The following is a 20,805-nucleotide window of genomic DNA, read 5'->3' as shown; positions in this document are numbered from 1 at the left end:
ACCTCCAACACTTACTCCAACACCTCTTGGTCAAAGATACTCAACATTCTCAAGTGGACTGAATGTGCTTCTAATCGGTTTTGCAGTCTTGCTTTTTTTTTTTTCCTCTCTGAAAGGAGTGGGGCGTGGCTAGACTTGACTTGGAGGCCATTGGTCTCCATGCATTTAAGTTACTATTTTATGTTTTGCCAAAATCAACTACAAGATGCTTTCTGCGACAGGCCCAGACCTCAGCAAACAGTCCTTGGATTTTGGTGGCACTTTCAATGCAGGGCAGTGAAGGACAGGAAGTAGTGAATCATTTTTTGCTTTTAGTGCTGCCAGAGGAAGCCAGAGAAGATAAAAGGTTTGGCCTGTTCCAGTACTGGGGCAAATGATCGTGTTTCTGGGTCACCATGTTAAACTGAGATCACCCCAAATGGCATAAACACTTGCTTGGCGTGATTTTTCTTGTTTTGGCTGCACCGAGAAGCAGGTGGGATCTTAGTTCCCCGACCAGGGATCAAACCCACACTCCATGCACAGGAAATGTAGAGTCCTAACCACTGAACCATCAGGAAAGTCCTGGCATGAGTTTATAAGAATCTCTGTAATGAGTTGTCATGGAACATCCTTCCCCCTGTTTATCAGTGATTTATTTTCAGACTGACGATTTGGTAACTCTCATGTGCTTCTATCTCTGAAGAAAAATGCGATCTATGTTGGTGAGAAATGAGGCTGTTTACAATTTAATTTATGTGTTGCACATCCACGCATTCTTCACTGAAGGCTACCCTTGTTAGCTCTGGTAACTTCCATTTCCTATTTGGTCATTTGAAACTAATTAGAGATGCTGTTTATTACAGAAGTAATCAATAGCTTTCTACAGTAGATTACATAGAATCAGACCTCTATGCAATTAGTCCAATGTAGATACACAGATACCTTAATTAAAACAAAATATGCTCTGAAGAGATATGTTTTCACAGATGACTGGAATTCCAAGTATTTCAACACATTTAATGTGTTTATTTAAAGTATGAGTCTTTATGAAACCTTTCACTAATCGAATTTGTTTGATGAATTTCCCTTGAAAACATTTTGAAGTGAAAAAACTCGGTACTTAGTATTATACATTTATGTTTATTAACATTTGGATATAAATGTACTTCAAACACCAACAGAGCTAAAAGACTATGCCTTCATCTTGGGTTTAACAGATTTCCCGCCCTAGTAAGTGGATTAATTCTTACAAGGCAAACATCCGTGGGCAAAGGGAATCAGGATGAAATGGGCACTGTGGGTTTTCTCCTCCATCCACTCTACTGATGTCAGAAGAAAGCCAACTTTTCGGATACTCTATTGGGTGAAATTTCCTCGCCTCTGTTCAGTTGCAAAGAAACATGGCTACTAGCACTCGATCCTTGTAGATTTCAAATCTCAGCATTTCAACCAGACTTCAGAAGTGCACTTTCGGGGCTATTCACTGAAGGAAGAGAATGATGGAAGGGACGTGCAGTTAACAAGTCAGATGCCTTATATCCAGAGTCCCTGTTCTGTGTCTCTGGGCCAACTTATCTCCATGGACCTAATGGTGACCGTGACTCTCTTGATCCCCCAAACTTTTTTCTTTTTTGCAGAGTCAGTCACAGTCTATCACAGAGGACACAGAACACAGTGCGAGCAGATATCTGATGACTTCAGACCAAACCGATCCACAGAGCGGCCAAGCCATCACAGGTGAAAGTCAAGACAATCCTTAGGATAAGAGCTGTGTATCCCGGGCATGGATCTGCTTCAGAAAACAGGGCAGCACGTCCTGTCTCCTGTCCCAGTCAAAGCTGCCATTGTCAGGTAACATGAAAACCAAGGCCCTGGTTTGTGTCAGCTGGCAACGGTGCCATTTGTAGTGTTTGTAGAACACTGAGTGGCCACCAGTTTTCCCACAGGTATGCACGCTTGTGTTTCCAGAAATGATAAAAGACAATGCTTGGCTGCTCTATTTCCTGCTGCCTGTCCACAGTAACGTGATGCAGAGCTTTCTGCTAAAGCATGAGGCTCCTCAGAGTCTGCTGTTGAAGACCTGTCTTCGAGAAGTCAACATCAAAGCTAACACTACTTATGAGAGGAAAACAAGCTCCATGTATTTTGTATTAAACCACCGGTAAAAAAAAAAAAAAAAAAAAAAGAATACAATATCATTACTTTCAAAATATAGAAAGTCAATAGTTGAAATCATTTAGTAGTAAAATTTTTTTTCTACATATAACCTCATACATGTAAAGATTATTAGAATGATGCTTCAGCTATATTTGACTCTTGTTAGTGTAAGGGCTTCTCACTCAAGTAAGGCTTTGGAGACTGTCTCAATGCTCAAGGTTCTGCGAAGTCTCACACCCACTCTCATTCTCTATTTTGACTAGGAGACAGACACTACATTGAATGTGGCAGGTGTGTTTTTTGTTTTCATAAGAGAGTGCAGAGCTGTTTACTGTACATAAACATTAGCGTGGCAAACGCTAGTACGTATAGAAAGAACACTGGTACAAGCTTGTTTGCACAAAGTCCATCAAGATTGTCATGAGAATCTTCGCTTTGTGACAAAAAAAGTTTGGCTTCCACGTACCACTGCCATGGTATGGTCATGTCATCGGAAAGCAAACCTATTCCATGAGATATAGAAGATTCTTTAGGATTACTGACTCCTTCTCTAGCTAGTCAAGACCAGAGTGAAACTGTTAAAAATCATCATCCTTATCAGGATCTTGAAAGCCAAGGCTCCAGTCCGCTTTACAGCCACATCAACAACAAACCATCTCTTTAAAATCCAGCATGCCCCAAAGCCTTCTGAGTGTGGAATGTAGCACTGTATCGGGGGATCCCATAAAAGCCTTAAGGATCACAAGAAGCTTTCTTAGAAAAAAAAAAAAAGAAAGAAAAAAGTTCCAGTTGGATGAAACTGTTTTAGCAGTGTCTCAACTGAGCTCCTAAAACTGGAATTTCGGATATACAAGAAGACAGGAAACAGATAACTTGGTTTTTGTCTTTTCACACGTCCATATGGTTCTGTAAATGCAGCTACGATGCTTCGGCCAAAGATAAAGACAATAGGGTGGACAGGGCAGTTACCACCAGGGCCAGCAGTGGGCTCAGACCGCAGCTTGGAGGAGCAGCCATTGATTTTGTGGTTATGTGGCTGGAAGCCCCAGCGAGACCATCCTTTTCATAATCACGCTGTAAGAAAGAACGTTTTCATTATCACCCACTGCATGTATTTGTTCTATCACGGCATATTTTAGCTGCACTCTTTCCCTCTTCGATCCCTGCCCGCAACTAGCTATATGGTTTACCAAAGCCCAAGATTTTTACCCCTGCTCCTAAGGTCACCCATCAGCTGTGCAACATGGAACCATCCTCCCTTTGGGTATCACTGACTGAGAAGGGATGCTCACCCTCTCTCTCTGTCATGAAGGAGGGCAGGAAGAATCATCTCAGGAAGCCTGCCCAGGCAAGTACGGGCTCACATAGAGATGGGTCACAAATCACATTGGAGCCTGGCAGTAGCCTTTCCCTCCACCGGCTGGTTCAACCCTGGACTTTACAGATGGAGGATCTTGCCCTGCTTGTCAGAGTCCCAGCAAGGACCCAAGCTCCTGAACTCTCAGTCAGCACAGCCGTTCTTCCCCAGGATGGATTCCTTCACCCCCATCCCTAGGACACTGCTCAACTCCAGAAAATCACATCCTGCCACGATGAGCTATAACTGTAAATTGGGGAGGGTAACGTGGCCTGCATTGGCTACTTCTGGGTCACTGTGAAAGTCAAAGGAGCAGTCTAGGGGATATCTGGTAAGCAGCAAGAGGTGTTATGTATCTTCTCTGTGCCGGTTGAACTTATGTGACTGTGATCACAGAGGTTCTCATGGTACCAGGACAATGGTATCTGTGCTGGTCCAGTTCTGAGATGAGGGTCCCACACTTCGTGCTGCTTTGTACACCAGCATCTGCACCTGGTTCCGAGGGCAGAGGGACACCAAGGGAGACTTAGATTTTTTTTCTGGGCCTGAAACCTTGTTGTCTTTGAGCCCTTTCCCATCACACCCTGTTCCAGGGACCCAAAGGCTCTGTTTCTAGATGCAGAGAGACTCAGAAAGAAACAACTTACATCAGAAAGACAGAGGTGGGTACTGCCTGATATGTTGGATTTCAGCTTCTGTGCCTGGGAAAAGACAAACACACACAATTATTTGTACATACTATGTAAGAGCTGGAGAAGGAAATGGCAGCCCACTGCAGCGTTCTTGCCTGGAAATCCCATGGACAGAGGAGCCTGGCAGGCTACAGTCCGTGGGGTCGCAAAGAGATGGACACGACTGAGCGACTAAACCATTATGGAAGAGTAGTTGTTGATGATCAACAGTATAAGACTGTGTCATTGTTAGAAATATGTAAGTCACAACTGTGAGCCCATACATAATTTAAATTTTTCTACTAATCCCATAAATAAAGAGATAACAGGTAAAGAAAATTTTAATGACATTTTCTTTAACTCAATATATTACCATTTCAACATGTAACCAGTATAAAAGATGATTAATGAGATGCTTTTCTACATTCTTTAAACTTTCATACTAAGCCTTCAAAATTTGGTGTGAAAAAAAAATTTGGTGTGTTGGACAAAATACACCTGAGTTTGTACCCGCCCCCTCTCAAAGCCACTGCTCAGGTTACAAAAGAAAAAAGTTTTAAAGTCATTTGCGATCTGTACTCATTTATATTTCTGAATATTAATGTTTATGAAGTGCCTTCTAGGTAAAAATGTTGTAATAAAAATTCTCATTCATCAGTAATATAGAGATAGGTCTTCCTGAATCTTGTGTATTTGTCCATTTGTTTATTAGTTGTTCCAGTCCACAAATACTTATTGAACAATTTTCCAGGGTTGGGCATACAGTGATATGACAAAAAGGCTGTGGTCCTGGGCTCCTGGGCCTGCCTTCTGGTGGGTAAACCACTCAGCGCTGGGGGGCTCAGGCACAGGGCAGGGACCCTTTGACAGGTCCCTTCCAAGAATCATGAAGGGTATCACAGACCCCAGCTCTATCCATCTTAAAACTGCTTCCTGAAGTTATAAGTTCCTGAGCTGTGAGGGCTTTAAGCTCCCTGTTTTCTCACAAATGGAACAAGTTTCCACTGGGTTTCTACCTGAGAAATCAAGTTAGAGGAAAAACTCCATTGCTCAATTATAATAAAAACTGCTGACCCAATACAGCTCTCTTGTTTTATAAAGGAAGACAAATTAGAGAGCAGAGACGTTAAGCGACTTATTCAGGGTCACAGAGTGATCTAAGTTGTAGTCAACGTTTAGAATACAGGTCTCTGAAACTTCTGAATGGAATCGTGCTCTTTCCTGCTTTCCAGTGTTTCTCCCAGAGATACTAGCATGCTTGACTCTTCATGCGCTACTTGCCCCCCAAATCCACTCAGAGAAACCCTCCTATACCCCCTCCCCCTGAAACTAGGAGCCCTTTGGTAGCAAAAGACAGAGAGTTCGTTTGTCAACAGGATGGCCCTGGTTAAGCATCACACCTGAATCTAGGAGCATCTGGGCAACCAGCTCTATGGGGATGCATTGGCAGGCTGCCTGCTGCAGGACAACTTTTGCAACTTGTTGAAGACATGCTAGGCTGAGATCATGGTATAGTCACACAAGGAGTAATTTATTGACCATAATGCTACTTGGGAGGCATCATAATCTTTACCTATATTTGCATATGCCAGCTGTGAATATGAAATTGAAACCTTTAAACAGGCATCAAGAAAAAGACACTGTGAAGCACCCCTGGGCTGTTCAAAGGTCACTAAATGTTACGTATAAGAAGATCAGAGGGCAAATCAGAAGAGGGATGGAGCCTTCCTCAAAAGCCTACTTTTAATCTATATTAATAGCAAATCTGGTCCACTGCATTGTAACCTGTAGAGAACAATATGTAGAACTTTGCACATTTTATTTCTGCTCAAAACTGGAATTGTGCCACACACCAAAATGGCCCTAAAACATCACATTCTGTCTTTTCTCTTCCAGGTGGTAATCTATAAAAGACATAAAACCTTGCTAAGTACCTTTGCATAAGTAAGAAGTTCACTAAGATGTCCAACTCTTTGCAACACTATGAACTGTAGCCTGCTGGCGAGGCTTCTCCGTCCATGGGGTTCTCCAGGCAAGACTACTGGAGTGGGTTGTCAATTTCTACTCCAGGGAATCTTCCCAACACAGGAATCAATGTCTCCAGTATCTATCTGCACTGGCAGGCAGGTTCTTTACCACTAGTGCCACCTGGGAAGCCCCCAATCTGTAAGAGACATAAAGCCTTGCCAAGGGCCTTTGCATAACTCAGAAGTTCACTAAAACGTGCAGAGAAGGCAGCCTGACTTGTCTGGGATGCATTAATCCTTCAATTTGCTTCTGTGCTATTGTCATAGTTAAGCTACACCTCCGTGTCCTAGACTGCAGTGCCCACCAAGAGATCCAAGGGCTGGTTGGGTTTCCCTCCTATTTTGTTCTCTATGATTAGCAACAGACTACAGTGTTTTTCTCTTTGTTTGCACCATCTGAGAGACTCACTGGCTACACTTCTAAGTCACTTTAGGAACCTGCTGATGTATTAGAAAAAAATGCCCGTCTATATTACCTGATTGTAAAGGGGCTACCACCAATGGAGTTTAAAAGGTCTTTGTGCTGTGCTATGCTTAGTCGCTCAGTCGTGTCCAACTCTTTGCAACCCTGTCGCTACTTTAACTAATTTTCTTAAATGGATTCTGCATTGACACAGGTAAATTCTGGTCCTCAACTAGTCACTGAGAGTTCAACTGTGTACAGGATTACAGTTGTACAACTGGGTAGACACGCCCTGGTCTAAATTCCTAGGCTCTTGCTTTCTGTCTGAGAATGGTTGGGATGACTGGTCAAATCACACAGGAAAATACATGGAGATCAACTCCAAGCCTGTGAAGGCTCTGAGCTCCTCTTCCCTGCAAGGCGGGCCTCTTGTTGGCCTCTGTCTAAAGCAAATAGTCAACTTCTGGCCTTGTCTCCCTGCAGCCCGATGGCTTCATTAAAGCTAGAGGCAGAAACTTCAAGCTCATCTGGCTTCAAGAACTATTCAGTGGGCAGAACTGGATGAACTGCTGAGGGAAAGTAACCATGTGCCACCAGGCTTCTGCAGAGTCTCTGAGAAAATGCTTTCTCTCCTATCAAACCCATGACCAATCCACAGAAGCACTCAGCACCCCAGAAGCTTAGCAGTCCATGTACGCTGGCTTCTAAATACTCTGCTTATATACTGAGTTGACACTGCTTCCCATCGAGAGATTGCGGGAGCCCAGAAACCCTCACAACCTCAGAGGCAGGGCAGAGCAGACCCTGAGTTCCACCAGAACCTCATGAGAACTGCAGTAAGATCTGTGATGTGATTAGGAGGTGGAGGGAAGATAACACCTGCATAAACGAATCAGATTGCACACAGACATGAGATCTTTTAAAATCCCACACCAAACCTGGGCTGGAGGGCCAGTGGTCTGCTGCTTGGACTCAATGGTGTCAGCTGGGTGTCCAATGCCTCTAAGGGTTCATGAGCTGCAGGTGGAGGGGCAGAGCCTGGGAATTTATACCTGTGCATGCACTAGCAGTGTGCATGCTTATAAGTCCTGTATTCATTCTGAATCCCTCCTGTGACCAGCAAGGGTCAGAAATCCCCCTATGCGTATCCAGAGCCCACTTAAGAAAATCCAGCTCTTGGGAAGTCCCTTTTAGAAGCCTGAGCAATCTGTTACTTCCACCATGAAATTAAAAGACACTTGCTCCTTGGAAGGAACGCTATGACAAATCTAGATAGCATATTAAAAAGCAGAGACATCACTTTGCCAACAAAGGTCCATATAGTCAAAGCTTTTTCCAGTAGTCATGTATGAATGTGATAGTTGGACCATAAAGAAGGCCGAGCACTGAAAAATTGATACTTTCAAATTTGGTGCTGGAGAAGACTCTTGAAAGTCCCTTGGACTTTGAGGAAATCAAACCAGTCATTCTTAAAGGCAATTGACCCTGAATATTCATTGGAAGAACTGATGCTGAAGCTCCAATACTTTGGCTACCTGAAGCAAAGAGCCAACTCATTGGAAAAGACTCCAATGCTGGGAAAGATTGAAGGCAAAAGAATAAGGGGGTGGCAGAGGATGAGATTACTAGATAGCATCAGCAACTCAATAAACAGGAGTCTGAGCAAACTCAGGGAGACAATGGAGGACAGAGGAGCCTGGCCTGCTGCAGTCCACGGGGCCGCAGAGTTGGACATGACTTAGCGACTGAACAACAACGGCAACAATCCTGAGTGCTTTTTAAAACATCAGCTATCACTGCCTTACTAGTCAGGTCTGATAAATGCAAACAGATACAATTACAGGGCATCTCCCACTTTTAGCTATTACAAAGATTATTTACATATTTTGAACATGGCCTCAATTGATGAAAATTGCAACAGTCCCAGGAAAACTGAAAACAAAACAAACCAACAAAAGTTTCTGAGACTTTGCAAAGTATAAGGTAAGGTAGAAGAAACTGGAAGAGCACCATTTCCAAGTCCCAAATTGATAAAAGCAGGAGTGTAATAATGGAACGCATCCCATCTGCCAAGCCCTGCTTATTAAGAAGACAGGGGACTTCCCTGGTGGTCTAGTGGTTGAGAGTCCGCCTTCCACTGCAGGGGTCGCCATTCTATCCCTAGTCTGGGAACTAGGATCCCATATGCCATGTGAAGCAGTCAAAAGGAAGAAAGAAAGAAAGAAAGATAGGAAGGGGCCCAACATAGAGCTTGACTAGCTAGATCTATCTAGACACCAAACCATACCGTCTGTGGCTTTAAAATATGCTATCTTTCTCTTTAAAAAAAAGGGGGGGATACAAAGGAAGAGAATGGATTTCAGTTTTTCTAAAAGTCAATTTTAACCACAGTTCCAGCATATTGAAAAATGAATTATTTAATCTCTTTTGTGAAAGAGGGTTTCCTATCACCTAACTGATAGTTATGTGGTTATGGGAGAAGCCTCCAACTTGGGGAAAACACCACCAAAACATGGGACTACAAGGTTTTATCTTGAGACAGTGAACAGGCTGCTGGAGAAATCCATCCACAAACCAGTAGCTTTTCTCTCTTTCTGGAACTTAATCTTTAGGCTCTTCACAACCCTTGTCCCTCCAACAGTCTTATAAGACTGTCACTGGCAGTAATCCCCAAGTCCAGGCACGTCACATAATAGAATTTTCATGTCACTGTAATTGCTGCCGGACTCCGCCAGTCCCTGGCACTAGAGGGTTAATAAATGCATTAGATGCTATTAATCTCTGTTACCTGGAGTCAGACAATGACTCTCCTGCTTTTTAACCCTGTGATTAACATTTGGAAAGCCTGCCTGGTGCCGACTGCTTTCCTGTACAGAATGCTCAGACACACATAGAGTCCAGAACTCTTGGTCAAGCTAACTCATCAGGCACCGCGTGCCCCACGCGTTCTGGCCACAGTGGGCTCTCCCGGAGCCTCGGGCGGGATCAGGCTTTGGAGTTGCACACTTGCTCTGTTTATAGAACTGGAGGTTTAATACCATACCCACTTGCAGCTTGGCTTTTGCTGCCCCAGGACTCCATTTCTGTAGAGAAGCCAGTGTTTAACCAGTTTTATTTTCTGGAGATTTCTCTACTCTCCTCCATGTATAAGAAAAGCCAGTTTCTGCTCTACCTCCAGAAAATAAAACTGGAGGAAGTTGCTCAATCCAATAGCAACAGATTGCCCAGGCTGCAGCCAAATGGTCATAATTAATGATGCTTCTGGTTCTTTTCTCCCTTGCTTTACTGATTAGAGAGATTTGCTATATTAAGAACCTGTTTGCTTAATGACAGAATACAAGCAATAAACAGAGAAATACACAGACTGTAAAATGCAATCAACTTTGCTCTCCAGCACTCACTAAGTACCAAGCTGTATCTATCACACTTGTCAATACCAGTTTATCAGCATACGAGCCTCTTCTGCAGCACAAATTGGACCGTTGCTAGGGAAAACCATCGCATGAGTTCTTTCTGAAATAGTCCAGAACTCAAAGCCACTTCTCAATTTAAATCTGCACATTTTATATTTTCTCATAAGACAAAGCCTAAGAAGGCTGTGTACCTAATTTGAAGGATAACAGAGCAATCACTTATTACTTTCTCATTTTTCACACTGCATTTTAACAAAATGGATTCACCCGATTATAGACATTTATGGGTACATCTTACTATATAACAATTCTGTATGTGCACTTGACACGTATTTGCCCAAGTTAATTTCTACACACACAGAAGACAGAAAAAAGAAGTTGCCTGCTTAGCAGATCTGAGCAAAGTAACGGTCGTGTGCCCAGTGGCACACTTTTCAGCTTTTCGGATTTTGCCTGTTGACTTTGGGAGAGGCAGGAGATGTTTTATTTCTGGTCAGGTCACAAGCAGTTGGCTAGGCTTTCTAAAATCCCTGTCCCTGTCTGTTTTGAAACTCACCTTCCAGGTGATTTGCTTTTGCTACGAACTTGGTAACAACCGCTTGCAACCACTGGTCTGAATAATGTGTAGTCAAGTCAGCGTGTAAAACAAGTGGACACATAAATAAGGTCTGCTCTAAGCCCCTGGGTTCGGGTGTTTGTCTTTCAGAGCCTATGTTCGGCTGTTTCCTCCACGCCGATTTCTGCCAGCCCCACGGGTTGGGAAGGGGCGGAGGAGGGTCTGTGAGGAGGGTACAAATGAGATAGGAGTGAAATAATTCTTGGGCAGCTTTCCTACCACGTCTCGTCTACCTACTCCCCCCAAGACACTGTGTCTGCATATTCCCTGAACCTCAGCCAAAAGGCTTTCATTATATTAAGCTCTAAGAAGACCTTATAAAGATGTTTCACTCAGTACAGGTTTCGGAAGGCTCACTGGGTGCCAAGTTTAGCTAGTCTGGCAGGCTCTGGGCAGGTTGAGGCTGGTCATAAGAAGTGGGTGGGGAGAGGACTGGAGGCCTGAAGGCATACTTCCTCACCCCAAGAAAGCGCAGGCTCAGATCCCAGTTGGGCTGTTTAGACAAGGCCTCCAACAACCAGAGTGCAGTGAACTCAAATGAGGCTAGATTGCGTGTGTGTGTGTGTGTGCGTGCGTGTGTGTGTGTGGTAGCCTTGAAGGTGATGCGGATTCATGTTCTAGAGTCTAGAAGGTCTTGGATTCTTGGTACCTGTGGGTTGTTCCAAGTGTAACATGGCGATTTAGGTTGAGTTTACGGCCAAGCCTGAGGAACTTCCCTCGTGGTCCAGTGGTTAAGACTTTGCCTTGCGATGCAGGGGGTGCAGGCTCAATCCCTGTTGGCATTAGTGGTAAAGAACACGCCTGCCAATGCAGGAGACATAAGAGATGTGGGTTCAATCCCTGGGTCAGGAAAACCACCTGGAGGAGAGCATAGCAACCCACTCCGGTGTTCTTGCCTGGAGAATCCCATGGACGGAGGAGCCTGGCAGGCTACAGTCTACAGGGTTGCCAAGAGTCGGACACGACTGAATTGACTTAGCACGCACGGCCAAGCCTAGAGTAGAAACTTCCTAACCTGACAGCACTGGGGGCTGGGCCCCTGGTCATTTGAGAAATTAAGTTAAGAGCAAAATCACTAAATCATTTTAAAATTACACATTTGTATCCTTTTTTTTTTTTTTAACTTAGAAACTCCTTTTTTTAAATCACTGTGATAAGAACACTTCACATGAGATTTACCCTCCTAAATTTTTAAGTACAACACAGCACTGTTATGGGCAGGCACGAGGTTATACAGCAGATCTCTAGAACTTACTCATCTTGCAAAGTGACCCTGCATTACTGCTGAACATCTCATGCTCCCCTCCCTCAGCCCCTGAAACACAAATTCTGTTCTTTGCTTCCATGAGTTTGACTATTTTAAATACCACACGAGAGTGGAATCATGCAGTATTTGTCCCTGTGATGCAGATGTTTCACTTATCAAGAGGTTCACATCCTTGCATATTGCAGAATCTTATCCTTTTTTAAAAAAGGCCAAGTAATATTCCATTCCTTCCAAAGAACACCCAGGGCTGATCTTCAGAATGGACTGGTTGGATCTCCTTGCAGTTCAAGGGACTCTCAAGAGTCTTCTCCAACATCACAGTTCAAAAGAATCAATTCTTCGGCACTCAGCTTTCTTCACAGTCCAACTCTCACATCCATACATGACCACTGGAAAAACCATGGCCTTGACTAGACAGACCGTTGTTGGCAAAGTCATGTCTCTGCTTTTCAATATGCTATCTAGGTTGGTCATAACTTTTCTTCCAAGGAGTAAGCGTCTTTTAATTTCATGGCTTCCGTCACCATCTGCAGTGATTTTGGAACCCCCCAAAATAAAGTCTGACACTGTTTCCACTGTTTCCCCATCTATTTCCCATGAAGTGATGGGACCAGACCTGGGTGTTCTTTGGAAGCAATGATGTTAAAGCTGACACTCCAGTACTTTGGCCACCTCATGCGAAGAGTTGACTCATTGGAAAAGACTCTGATGTTGGGAGGGATTAGGGGCAGGAGGAAAAGGGGACAACAGAGGATGAGATGGCTGGATGGCATCACTGACTCGATGGACGTGAGTTTGAGTGAACTCCAGGAGATGGTGATGGATAGGAAGGCCTGGCGTGCTGTGATTCATAGGGTTGTAAAGAGTTGGACATGACTGAGCGACTGAACTGAACTGAACTGAATATTCCATTGCCTGTATTGTATCAAACATTTTAATTTAAAAATTGAATGTCATGCATTGACTGATTTTTGGATACGTAATCAAGGCCACTTTGAAAAGTTTTTTAAAGAAAGAGTTTGCTGACTGGAATTCCCTGGCTTACGTTCTGCCTAAGCTACACCTATCATTTACAATCTGCAACATCCAGTTTTCATTTCTTTAAAACAGGAATGACTTTTGTTTGATACCCATCGGGGAATCTCAGTGCACAATTTCCATATACTTAAATTTTTTTTTCAGTCTTTTACTATTGGTTGTCCTACACCTAATCCAAAGCCATTTTTCAATGGAAGGGGAATTTACGCTGTAGCCAGCTTATTTAATTAAAATAGGTAAGCAAAATACCAAGTACAATGGCACCTAAAGGTTTGAGAACAAGTGATCCTGAATCTTTCAAGCCTGCATCTCCATTGGAGAAAGCAAGGGGCCCAGGTGAGCAGGAGAGAGGCCCCTAGTGTGGGGCATTCAGCCTGCCTTAGGCATCGGATATTTACAGGGGAATGGTGGAGAGGTTGGCTTATGTGGTGAATTGGTTAAATGTGGGTCAGTTAGAACTTCTAGAACTGACTGAGAACTCTAAATTGAATGATTTAGAAATCACTCCTGGTACCAGCTTGATTGATATGGTATGCTATAAAGAACACAGGTTAGGAAGATCGTGTCCTGGCTTTTCAACCATCATCTATAATTATAATAACCGCACCCTGCTGCCCACTTCACAGAGTTGTGAGAATCAAACGTGATACTCGTGTTGGAAGTGCTTTTAAAATCCAAGTTGCTGTTGATGATCTCTGAGCTCTTCTGTGGTCCCTACGCTGAGTGTTCTCGGATTCAGGCAGGGGTGGGAAAAATGCAAAAGCTTCAGCTAATTTGCCTTGTGAACGTGACACTGAATAGAACTGGCTCGTGATCTTCTGTGTTTCCTCGGATTTAAAAATGAATGTGATGAAAGAGATACAGTCCTGTAAGATATATCAACAGTCCTCCATTAGCTAAGCAGTCCCTCGGGCTGGCCTGTCAGTCTCCCGCACACCATAAAAGGATGTCTGCAGCCTGGCGCTTGTAATTTAACACTAATGGCAGGATGGCAAGTAGCGCTGTGTGCAGACACTGTCTACAGCAGGGAGCTCAACGTGGCATTCGGCCTGGTCTTTCTTCTTTCCCTAACTTCACCGGATCATCTTACATCTATTTCGCTTTCCCCCAAGTTAGGGCAAAGACAGGTTGCCAACTACATCAGAGAACCGTGTGTTTTCATTCATGCTTAACTTGCTTGATTAGTAAAATATTCAGACAAGAAGCAATTATGAGCTGCATTTTAGAAAATTAGGCCCAATTAACAGGAAGATTATGCCAAACGTTGCTTGAAACAGACGTTTTGGTTTGGGGGTCGGGGAGGAGCTTTGTGGAGCCAATATTCAGTGATCATGCTGTAACAGTGACTGGGGGGGAAGCCCTAAAAGGAAAAATCTGTTTTCTCAAATGTGCATTCAGAAATGCAAGTGTGCAGACAGCAGCAGAAAAGATTCATCGTGGTCCCTGATGAGAAGCGCATAAAGCCGATCTCATCAGACACGTGCCCTCATCACCATCAGATAATATTTATTAAGCCTCTCATTCTCCTGTGCATTTATGTGCAGCTGAGAGTGTCCCTGTAATGGTTCTGTGACTTATGGTGGCAACTAAGGTTCGATATAAAACGCCCAGGTCCGGAGACAGAACGGACCCTGGGCTTTTGTTCACTTGCTGGATGGCAAGACAGAGCACTCGTGGTGCAGCAAGAAACAAGTAAAGGCAAAAAACTGAAAAACTTTTGAAAAAAACCGTGCTTTTAGTAGCCAGAGAAAAATATTCTAGAAAATAGAGGAAAACCAAGTGGACTGATAGTGATAATGACTGTGATGATCATGACTGCTACTCTTGAGTATAGCCTCCATTGATAATGATTCCATCCACATGGTACTGAATGCTCTCCAAGAACTCAAATGACTTTCTGAGGGGGCATTCCCCTTTGGTACAGATCAGAACACAGGGGTTTCAGAGAGGTTGGGATCTCCCCAAGTTTCCACAGCTCTGAGTGGCTGTCCTGAGATTTGAATCTCTTTGATTTCAGTCTCTTCGAATGTAAAACTCATGCATATAACTCCATGCCAGACAGGGCAAACTGAAGTTTTAAGTCGCTCACTCTTTGCAACCCCAAGGACTGTAGCCTGCCAGGCTCCTCTGTCCACAGGATATCCCAGGCAAGAATACTGGAGAGGGTTGCCATTTTCTCCTCTAGCAGATCTTCCCCACCCAGGGATCGAACCTGGGTCTCTGCATTGCAGGCAGCTTCTTTCTGTCTGAGCCACCGGGGCACACATTACCTATTATCACCCATAATCCTTAGATCAACGCTTAGAATAATAAGAGTAAGATGTCTGGGGTCACACAGCCACCATGGACAAAGCCAGCTGAGGGAGCCTAGAATCAACCCAAAGGGTCAGAGGTCAAGCCAGGCCTGGTGGGTTTTGCTCCCCCAAGAGCCCCCAGAAGTGAGCATCTGTCAGATCACACTTAAGGTCCCTGGAGCCAAGGGGCAGGCAGGGGACAGCTGCCGTGGGGGAAAATCCTGTGATGTCTTCTCAGTACCCACCATCCTGAGCTCACACTCTAGCCTTATCCATGATGTGACTGGGCCTCAAACAGGAGGGACGCAGGGGAGGGGAGCCCTTCATTGAACCTCCCCCCAAGAGAACCAGAGCCAGTTTCCTCCCACAAGTGAGCTCCACGGTTCAAACACAAGGCACAGTCTATTATTCAGGGAAGCACCGTTGGTTAGAAGTCCAAAGGATAAAAGGTCAGTAGGGGATACAAGAAATTGGATTTATTTATAGTATGCGATCTAAGTGTGCTCAGAGGTATTCTTGTAGGTTCCCCAGAACAAGAGAACATATTTATAGCCAAGATGGTGCAGACGTCCTATTCCTTTTTATTAAGCATGTTTATTACCCAGCAATTGGGTTAAGCAATTGTCCAACTGCTGAATTACTATCCCTCTGATGGGCCGGCCTCACTGCCCTCTGGACCACAGGGGCTGGTGGCCTGATAGCTTTTCCCAGAATGCACTGAGGGGGCCTACTCTTCCCCTCCCCATCCTTAAGTGGTTATTCTCCCTTTTTGAGAAAAGTAGCAAAAAAAAATAAAAAGTTTAGGAGAACACATCATAAATGAGTGACCATATGAAATTATTTCAACTTGACACCTACTCCCACAGGGTCCACACCCTGTACAATGCCCACGTTCATTTCCCAGATTATTCTGGGATAAAAGTCACTGAATGGTCCCTGCATAGAGGCTCCTTCTGTCTCATGGTCAGCAAAGACGAACCAAGAGGATAAAATAATGATATAAACGGTTACTGTGCTGGAGGCTCAGTTACTATGCTTAAGAATTTTAATTTGCTTAATTATCACAACCCTCCCAGGTGGTCTGCACATTTCCCCCATATTACAGACAATGAATCCAAGGACTGAGGAGCTGAAACTACTGTCTGCCGCAGTCCACAGGAAGGCCCGGTTTTATTGTAGCAAGAAGTCTGGTCCTTCAGTATTTTCTACTTCGAAGCACATGGCCTCTTTTTCCTAAAAAAGCAACTTTGAGAAACAACCATGCCACTCTTGATATACTGTCTGCATGATCCCTTGTCCAGCATCGGCACGGTCAAGGCTTGAGGTACATTACCTGAAAGTGAACTTGGTTTTGGAGAAAAACAAATGATGGCATTGCCTTGACTCTCCAAAGGAATCCAGAATTACTAAGTGATACCCTCCCCTGATATAACATAGGGGTTGTCAAGTGCCGGGGTGGGGAATAAGTGCAGATAGCAGCTGAAGCCTGGAGCACATGCCTGTCCCTGGGCAGCAAGAATGCCCTTCAGCTGTGGCATCAATGCTGAGATGACCCTGACCCGGCAAAAGATATCCAAGTGCCATTGGATAATGGACAGCCTTATGTTGCTCCTAAGCAACATCAAATTTCAAATAGAAATTCTCTGGAGCTGACTAAGAAGGGTGTGTCATCTAGAGCAGGGCTTCCCTGGTGGCTCATTGGTAAAGACTGTGGGCCAACGCAGGAGATGCGGGTTTGATCCCTGGGTCAGGAAGATTCCCTGGAGAAGGAAATGGCAACCCCACTCCAGTATTCTTGCCTGGGAAATCCCATGGACAGAGAAGCCTGGTGGGCTACAGTCCATGGGGTTGCAAAAGAGTTGGACATGACTCGGGGACTAAACAACAACAGTCAACTAGAGCCCTGAGTGTGAGACAGAAAAGGAGCTAAGGCTGCATCATCTCCAGGGGATGCAGGAGACGGCTGCAGTCACTGTGGACGACCACTCCCTTTTTACTTCTCAGGTGGGCAGTTCAGAGTCAGCCTCCCCACTGTTCACAGACAAGGCTGCTTATAACAGAGTAGAAACAGGCTGTGGGGCCCAAGTCCTCAGATTGCATCTCAGAGAGAAAGGACTCCAGCCACACAGGGCTTCCTCTGATTGATGCCATTTCTCTGTAACAGAAACAGGGCTCTGAGCCAGAGCTCCACCCCGCTCACAACCCCGGAGAAACACACTGCACCCAAGGATTCTGGGACTGTATTCCCAAGGTATGCTCTGCATGCTCCATGGTTACCGGGTTTGGGTACCTGGCCCAGGACCTCTTATCTACTGATTTAGTGGTGGGACGATATACCCTGGAAAACCCTGGAAATACAATAACACGAACTATAATTCCAATGATAACATGACACAACGCCTTCTCCCTGACATCACATGTCAACACTTTTATTATGTGTAATGAGGAAATTAATCCTGAATATTCATTGGAAAGACTGATGCTGAAGCTGAAGCTCCAATACTTTGGCCACCTGATGTGAAGAGCCGATGCACTAGAAATGACCATGATGTCAGGAAAGATTGAGGACAGGAGGAGAAGGAGGCGGCAGAGGATGAGATGGTTGGATGGTATCATCGACTCAATAGACATGAGTCTGAGCGAACTCTGGGAGATAGTGAAGGACAGGGAAGCCTGGTGTGCTAAAGTCCATGGGGTTGCAAAGAGTCGGACAGACTGAGCAACTGAACAACAACAATAGTGTACAATTGTATGATCATGTGGGCTTCCCTGGTGGCTCAGACGGTAAAGAATCTGCCTGCGATGTGGGAGATGTGGGTTCGATCCCTGGTTTGGGAAGATCCCCTGGAGGAGGGCATGGCAGGCTACAGTCCATGGGGTCACAGAGTTGGACGTGACTGAGCAACCAAGCACAGCAGAGCAATGTAATAATGTAGGGCTCCCCGTGTTGCCACTCACACCACAGAAGGTGAAGTAGGGGGTTATCTGGAGGCATTTCTACAAGACTTCATAGAGTTCTTAGAGTTCTGAACTTCTTAGAGTTAAGAGTTGGAGTTGAAGTGGTGAGATCAAGGGGCTATTTGTAAAATGCAGAATCTTCTTAAGAGAGAGCCAATTCACTCCCTGTTCCTACTGAAACTTTACTGGCCTGGCTGCCATTCACCACGTGGGGGCCACAGGCTTATTCCAGCTCTAGGAGATTAGGGATTTAAGAGGGAAAAAGGGGAAAATTATAACTCAGAGATACTGTACTCTGTGCGCTTAATTTGCAGGGCTTTGCGGCTGAGAAAAATAGATGTCGCGATCTGCCTTTGTTGAGAAGGTGACATCTGGGTTCATTAAAGGTGTACAATAGATTTGGATAAAGGCTATTTTTCTCAGTCATTAAATTGGTTTTTAGGAACTTTACACTCTCCTTCATTTGAACAATTATTAAACTATAAAATAGAATTGCGCAATTGCTAAAATTGTAATCTGAAATTTTACAGCCAGCTATAAAATGCTATATTATTAAACTATACTGAAGATGCTCAAGCCCATTACAACTTTTTAAATGAATTATAAAACCCTTTACTGCTGATAAAATAATCTTAAATTACAGTATTGTGGATTCCAACAATATGTTGAACTGAAGTCAGCTACCATGCAAATATGCCAATCACAAAGAAATCATTACTTGAATTAAGTTTGCAGAAGCCCGAAATCTGATAGCATCTGATTCAGCACGGCAGACAACACCTGATGTTTGTAGGCTTCTCAGGAGAGCTGGTCCCCTAGGGAGGTGCCTTTCCTCTCCCCATATTCCTTCAACCACAGAACCACCAACAGTCAGAGCCTCTCATGTTCAAAGGCTACACAGGGGACATTTAGCAGAGCCCTGGGGATTGAAGAACTGCTTATGATAACAGCAAACTTCTCCCCTTAAAGTCACTCCATAGGTGAGATTTTTAAAATGCCAAATGTTTTGTTGCTGAGTACCTGCCATCTGTGTTATGTTACGGGCTCAAAAATTCATACATTGAATTCCTAACCTTCAGTGATCTCAGGATATGACTTTCGGTGGGGTGGTCACATAGGTGACAGTGGATGGAGACAGGGTCTTTAAAGAGATACTAAGTTAAAATGAGGCCATTAGGGTGGCCCCTCACCCAGTCTGACTGGCATCCTTATACAAAACGGAAATTTGGACACACAGACTCCAGGGTGTGCACACACAGAGTAAGGACACAGCAAGAAGGAAAAGTATTTACAAGCCAAGGAGAGAAGCCTCCAGAGAAACCAAACCTGTTGACACCTTGACATTGGACTTCCAGCCTTCAACACTGTGGGAAGGACTGCATTGGCCAAAAAGTTTGTTCGGGTTCCCTACTCAATACATTTCTGTTGTCTTACCCGCTGAGTCTACGGTACTTTGTTAAGGCTGCCCCAGCAAATGAACAAAGGCATGACGCTGCACTCTGGGCGACAGGGTGATGTGCATACGCACCTACTAGGAAGCCTAGGCTCCGAGATGAAATTCCTGTGTTTTGGTACCCGTTTTACCCTGCAAGCTTCCATTTCCAATAGGCTTTGACTACACAGTTGAAAATGCGTTCTGGCATGCTGGATTGTATGGCAGCCTTAACAGAGTCCTCCCCAATTCTGAACTCTGAATTCAAGCACTCTCCTGGATGAAGGGCTTTGAAAACGCTCTACAAGCAGTTATTTCCAAAAGCGTTTTTACAACAAAAGCCTGTTTCCTCCCGGGGCTACCGTGGGCGGATTCTAGCACCTGAAGCCGGGAAGATTAAGTCCCAGGAGGTCACTGTCAGTCTCCACGCTGTGAGTAGCTGGGCCCATCACACAGGCCCTGGGGCCACTTGGCAGTCTGATCCCGAGCTCTGTCACCAGGCTGCTGGGGGGACCCAGGGGCCACAGCGGGTGGGGGGCCCTGAGGTTTCATGCTTCTGCTAAGGGAAGACCACCCCCACCCCTCCAACTCCCCGCAGCTCATTTCTCCCAGGACATAAACTCCGTCTGAGCAGGAGAGCATTCTGCAAAGGAAACTCCAGGTGCAGCAAAAATTTGGATTTTTTCTTTTTTTATGACACATGAAACAACAGTGGGTGCTAGAAAACACTGTGTATTACACAGAAATGACGGCAGCCTCACAGAAACCATAAACCAAGCGCCACAAATAACATACCGCACCAAGACTGTTTTCTTAAACAGAAGGCCCAGGAAATGGCACCCAGAAGTCACATTTATCTAGATTCAGCGCATGTGCTGAGGGCTCAGTGCTGATCCGTCTGGTACTGGCCTCATGATCCTAGTGGGTCCCAGCCCTTCCTAAAACTCCCCCAGCCTCAAAGTCCACGCAGGAGAAACCCAACTGCAGTTTGGTCTAAACACTTCTATCCAATCTGGTTGCAGAGTAAAAGTCTTTTGATGTGTCACTTATCTGGGATGCTGGCTGGGTGAAATTATCACTCAGAGGGGCTGAGGCCTCAGAGGAGGCCCGAAGGCCGCAGTCACCTGCTGGTCCCTGAATGATGAGAAGCAGGTCAAATACTTCTGTTAACACCGCTTAGGACTCTATCA

At 44.7% G+C, this 20,805-nt stretch overlaps 1 protein-coding gene across 1 annotated transcript in view; it reads right to left on the bottom strand.

Annotated features, from left to right (window-relative positions):
* Nucleotides 1-1,108: 1,108 nt before the first annotated feature.
* The window catches only part of GFRA1 (GDNF family receptor alpha 1), a 183,967-nt gene continuing 164,270 nt past the window's right edge, over nt 1,109-20,805 (bottom strand). The window contains exons 7-8 of the mRNA XM_070363605.1: nt 4,144-4,197; nt 1,109-3,213 (exon numbers count right to left, since the gene is read on the bottom strand). Coding sequence (XP_070219706.1) covers nt 3,058-3,213; nt 4,144-4,197 — 210 coding nt within the window. The 3' untranslated portion in view covers nt 1,109-3,057. The remainder of the gene's footprint in view (nt 3,214-4,143; nt 4,198-20,805) is intronic.

The sequence above is a fragment of the Bos mutus genome, chromosome 26, assembly GCF_027580195.1.
Source record: "Bos mutus isolate GX-2022 chromosome 26, NWIPB_WYAK_1.1, whole genome shotgun sequence".
In the NCBI taxonomy this organism is placed as follows: domain Eukaryota; kingdom Metazoa; phylum Chordata; class Mammalia; order Artiodactyla; family Bovidae; genus Bos; species Bos mutus.
This window is presented reverse-complemented; position numbering and strand designations above follow the sequence as displayed.